Genomic DNA, 4,808 nt, shown 5'->3' on the forward strand with positions numbered 1-4,808 from the left:
ATTAATGATTAATGCTATAAGCTTCTAAGTTATTATTTATGGTCTGAAATTAATTATGGCTTATGCATTTTTTTCAAAAATAAAATTACCTAAATTAGGCGTGATTGCCTCTTGATTGAAACCCAATTTAGACGTCATTGGTGACGTGTCAGGTGTTGACACGTGTCACATTTTTAAACTCAGAAGCCTCTGTGTTTTGGGTTTGTGATTTAATATAAAAAATAAATCAAGATTTGATGTGTGATTTAAATTAAAAAATAACAATTATTATTAATAAGGAAAACAAAATAAAGATTTGATTTGTGATTTAAACTCAAAAATCAATTTGAAAAATCTGTATTAATAAAGGAAATAATTAAATAAATATTCTAAATCTCTGAGGAAGAAGGATTACCTGATTTAAATTTAAATTATGTTTGTGAGAAATAAAATATATCAAATGAGATGTCATTGCGTAGATCTCGAAAAGTTATGTGGAATCAAAAAACAATTACCTGAATTGGATACCCGAGTCAAAAGTTATGGCCTTTATAAGTTTTATGATTAAATTATTATTATTTTTTTATAAAAAATGACACGTGTCAACCTTAGGTGAGAGATGCCTAAATGAGGCGTCACATTGTAAAATAGATCCGTAATTATTTCCAAAACTGCCATAAATGCGTAATATTTAATTAAAATGCAATAATTAAATTTTTTTGCCAATTTTATATATCTCAAAGATATGAATTAGTATTATTATATCTCCTTGGAGTGATGGATCAATCAAAAAATTAATGACTCTACTAATTTAATTTAATATATTATTTAAAAGTAATATATTTAAAATCAAATTAAATCTAATCATGCCAATTATTAAAAAAACTTTAAAATATATCTTGTTTTTAAAATAAAATAAAATAAAAACATAAATGAAATGATAATTAAAATTCATAAAATTTATACTTAATATATTTTAATTTTATTTATCCTGATATGATAAGCATAGGTTGTGTCAAAATTTCTATATAAATACATAAAATACAAAATTTAAAAGTACACAATACGATAAAGTTTTGTTTCAAAATTTAAAAGTACATAATACAAAATTTAAAAGCACAAATTCTTTTAGTTTTAAAATAATCATTGTTTAAAGATTTGTACAAAAATTAAATAATTCATTAAATTCTTTACGATTTAATGAAAATATAAGTTTATTTGATTTTATTACACCTTCACTCTATTAAATCATTCTTATTCCAATAAGTAGAAATAAAAAAATAAAGTAGAGCTAAGAAAATAATATTTTTTTTTTAAAGTGACAAATAATTTAGAATAAATTATAACTTTTTAAATAAAATTAGATACATAAAATGTGCCTATCATAGTAGAAAGCAAGTTAAATTCAACACCATATTATTTAAGTGGAAAGTGTTTGTCATTTTAAATGACATAAAGTTATGTCATTTGTAACGCCCTAGGCCAAAACCTAATCTGACGAGTGGTAGTCTTAATTTCTATTTAAGATAGACTCAGCTGGTTCCTACAAGAGTAGGGTGGCGGGTTTTGCCACTGCTCCTCCTTGTGGGGCATTGTCTCTGATGACCGCGGGAAGAGGCCTAAAGAGGAAGATAGGTTGCATTGACGTGGCTACCCAGATGGGGAGGAAGAACAAGATTGAAGATGATTATGTTACTGGGGTGAGGATCGGGCAAGGAAAGTATGGATCTGTTTTGTTGTGTAGGTCTCTTGTTGGCGGCGCGGAGTATGCGTGTAAGACTATGAAGAAGGGGGATGAGACTGTTTACAGGGAGGTGGAGATAATGCAGCACTTGTCTGGGCATCCTAGGGTTGTGACTCATCTGGCAGTGTATGAGGAAGCTGATTGCTCTCATCTGGTGATGGAATTGTGCTCTGGGGGAAGACTTCTCGACCAGATGTTTAGGGAGGGCCCTTGTTCTGAACAGCGGGCTGCTAATATACTTAAGGAAGTGATGTTGGTCATCAAGTATTGTCATGATATGGGAGTTGTGCACAGAGATATCAAGCCTGAGAATATTCTGCTTACTGCTTCGGGGGAAATAAAGCTTGCTGATTTTGGCCTGGCCATGAGAATTTCTAAGGGTAATATGTTAAACCTGTTTGGATGATCTTCTTTTTTTGTTATCCTATGGTATATATATGTGCTAACTTCTATGAATAGAATCCTTACACAACCTGCCTTGTGTAAAATTCCATCCTAGTCATTCTGTTAATAAAAAATGTCTAGGCAAGTTTGAAGAAGTTCATCATGATGAGCTTTCAACTGAATTGTACTTTACTAATGTTACCCTGTACATAGGAGTAAAAATTGGAGAGTTCAAATGGTCATCTCCCTTAAGTTTACTATGTTCAGTATTCAATTAAATTTGCTAGCGGTCTAAGAATAAGAGGTCCTAGAGAAAATGCTTATAATAGTTTGAAGCTAACCATTCATACTCTAAGGTCACTTTGTTTAATTTTTAAGCATTTAAAAATATCAGTAATTCAATTGACATATATATAAATACACACACATAAGTAAAAGATACATACATGCATACATGAGTAATTTATGCATAGCCTCATTGTCTAGAAATTTGCATTGCAGGTCAGAACTTGACGGGTTTGGTTGGGAGCCCTGCATATGTTGCACCAGAAGTGTTGTTGGGTAGATACTCAGAAAAGGCGGATATATGGAGTGCTGGAGTGCTCCTGCATGCTCTGTTGGTTGGTGTTCTTCCATTTAAAGGGGATTCACAAGAAGCAGTTTTTGAGGCTATTAAGAATTCCAAGCTAGAGTTCCAAACCGGGATGTGGGAATCAATATCTAAACCTGCACGAGATCTTGTTGGGAGAATGCTGACAAGGGATATTTCAGCAAGGATAACAGCTGATGAAGTACTTAGTAAGTTTATGGTAGATTATTAATGTTTTGTAGCGTGCTTTATCTCTCTTCCTCAATGATGAATACACCAAAGACTAGTTGTATTTGGTCTGATTTTTTTGTTTTTTAATCTTGAAATAATTAAAATTAGAAATTTCCAAGTTTTGTTGAAAAGTATCTTTGCCTTTCACATGAATTCTTAATAATTAGAAGGATTGCCTTGTTTTGGTTGGGATAACAGTGGTGGGAATCTGTTAATTCTCACATACTTTTGTTAGTTTTTATTATGTGTTCTTCTATGTGGTTGAGGCTCTCTTTTTCTCCCTAATGTTTTTAAACAGGAAATAAAATGACAGTACTTTTAAGTTTTAAGAACTGTTCGATTGTTTGCATGTTAAATTAATATTATGTGGTTCAATTTCAGGACATCCATGGATATCTTTCTACACAGAACGTACATTGAAGATCCTGCCCGTTGAATCAAAGTTGAAGCACCAAAATGGAGCTGCTTGCCACAACTTTGTTGCTGCACCTGAACCTAGGTTAGGAAGAAACAGGATGGATGATGGGTTCCTTAATGAGGTTTCAAGCCTTTCTTCATCATCTGAAAGTTGCAATTCAGAATATCATGATGTTTGTGTGTGGATTGATGCACTTGCCAATGCAATTTCACATGTAAGGATATCTGAACCAAAGAGGAGCAAGTTGTGGGCAGTTCCAATTCATCAGCAAGGTTTATGAGTGCATAAGCGTATGTTATCCCTCCCATAACGCGCTGCATGTGTACTTATTTAGTGTTGGCAATTTGTATTTCAAGACATACTTTTTTGTACAGATGGTAGCGAGGAGTTTGACCTTGAGTCAATTATATATAGCAATGGCGTTTACTTTGAAAATGGAGTTGACAGCTGCTTGCTTATTTTCACTGAAAAAAAAAAGGAAAAAAAAGTACAGCTACTTGTGTTTAGAAGAGGCGAATCTTAACTACCGGGGGATAGATTTTGAAAGGCTATAAAAGTTGAGATTCTTTATCTGTTAAGGTGAGTTTAAGGGGTAATCTAGATAATAGGTAGGAACATATTTAGGAAGAGGGTATATGAAATTAATGTTAAACAAATTTGAGTTGATAGAAAAATATGGATTGTAGTAAAAATCATCAAAACATAACCATAAAATGAATTCATAATTTATATAAATATAATCAAAACTAGATTGATTGTGAATTAATGTTAAACAAATTTGTTTATTATTAGTTAATTTTGGTAACTTAAAGCAGATTAAAAATATGTAATCATAATAAATTACTTCTAGATTGTAGTAATATAATCATCAAAACATAACCATCAGTGTGTCCCGTAAAACTTTTAGACATAAATAGTTTTGTCAATAAAGAGGACAAATGATATATTTTTTATATAAATATAATCAAAATCTTTGGATTGAGGGGAGAAAGGGGAGAAAGTTTTTAAAGTAATTCATGTAAAATTAAAAATTAAAAAAATTGTGTCATTAAAAAATTATTAATGGGTTTTTCTCTTTAAAAGTTGTTTTATGTTTAAACCTTTTAAAAAGAGTAAAAGTCATAAAAAAAAAGTTAAAAATCTTTTTTTTAAAATGAAAATTTTAGCTTCTAAAAATAACATAAGTTAAAACACAAATATTTTTTCAAAAACTAAATATTTTTTAAAAATCTAAATAACTTTAACTTTTATAAAAAGTACTTCTAAAATAAATAAAATAAAAAAATATTTTTTTTGAAAACTTATCCAAACAATCATTTATTCTCATAGAAGTGAAACAGAGCACTTTTATTATTATTGTGAATTTAAATTGGAATCAAGGAATGGGAACACCAATTTATCAAGTATATATTATTTTATTTTTTAAAAATTCCTGATACTAATTAGAGAAATCAAATAAAGGA

At 30.1% G+C, this 4,808-nt stretch overlaps 1 protein-coding gene across 1 annotated transcript; it reads left to right on the forward strand.

Annotated features, from left to right (window-relative positions):
* Window positions 1-1,637: 1,637 nt before the first annotated feature.
* Window positions 1,638-3,625, forward strand: LOC133294087 (serine/threonine-protein kinase PEPKR2-like). The gene is made up of 3 exons (XM_061492747.1): window positions 1,638-2,103; window positions 2,609-2,905; window positions 3,309-3,625. The coding sequence occupies exons 1-3, from the start codon at window positions 1,638-1,640 to the stop codon at window positions 3,623-3,625; spliced, it is 1,080 nt and encodes a 359-aa protein (XP_061348731.1).
* Window positions 3,626-4,808: the final 1,183 nt, after the last annotated feature.

The sequence above is a fragment of the Gastrolobium bilobum genome, unplaced genomic scaffold (assembly GCF_033153095.1).
Source record: "Gastrolobium bilobum isolate Gb01-03AN ecotype WA unplaced genomic scaffold, APGP_CSIRO_Gbil_v1 utg136892, whole genome shotgun sequence".
Lineage (NCBI taxonomy): Eukaryota > Viridiplantae > Streptophyta > Magnoliopsida > Fabales > Fabaceae > Gastrolobium > Gastrolobium bilobum.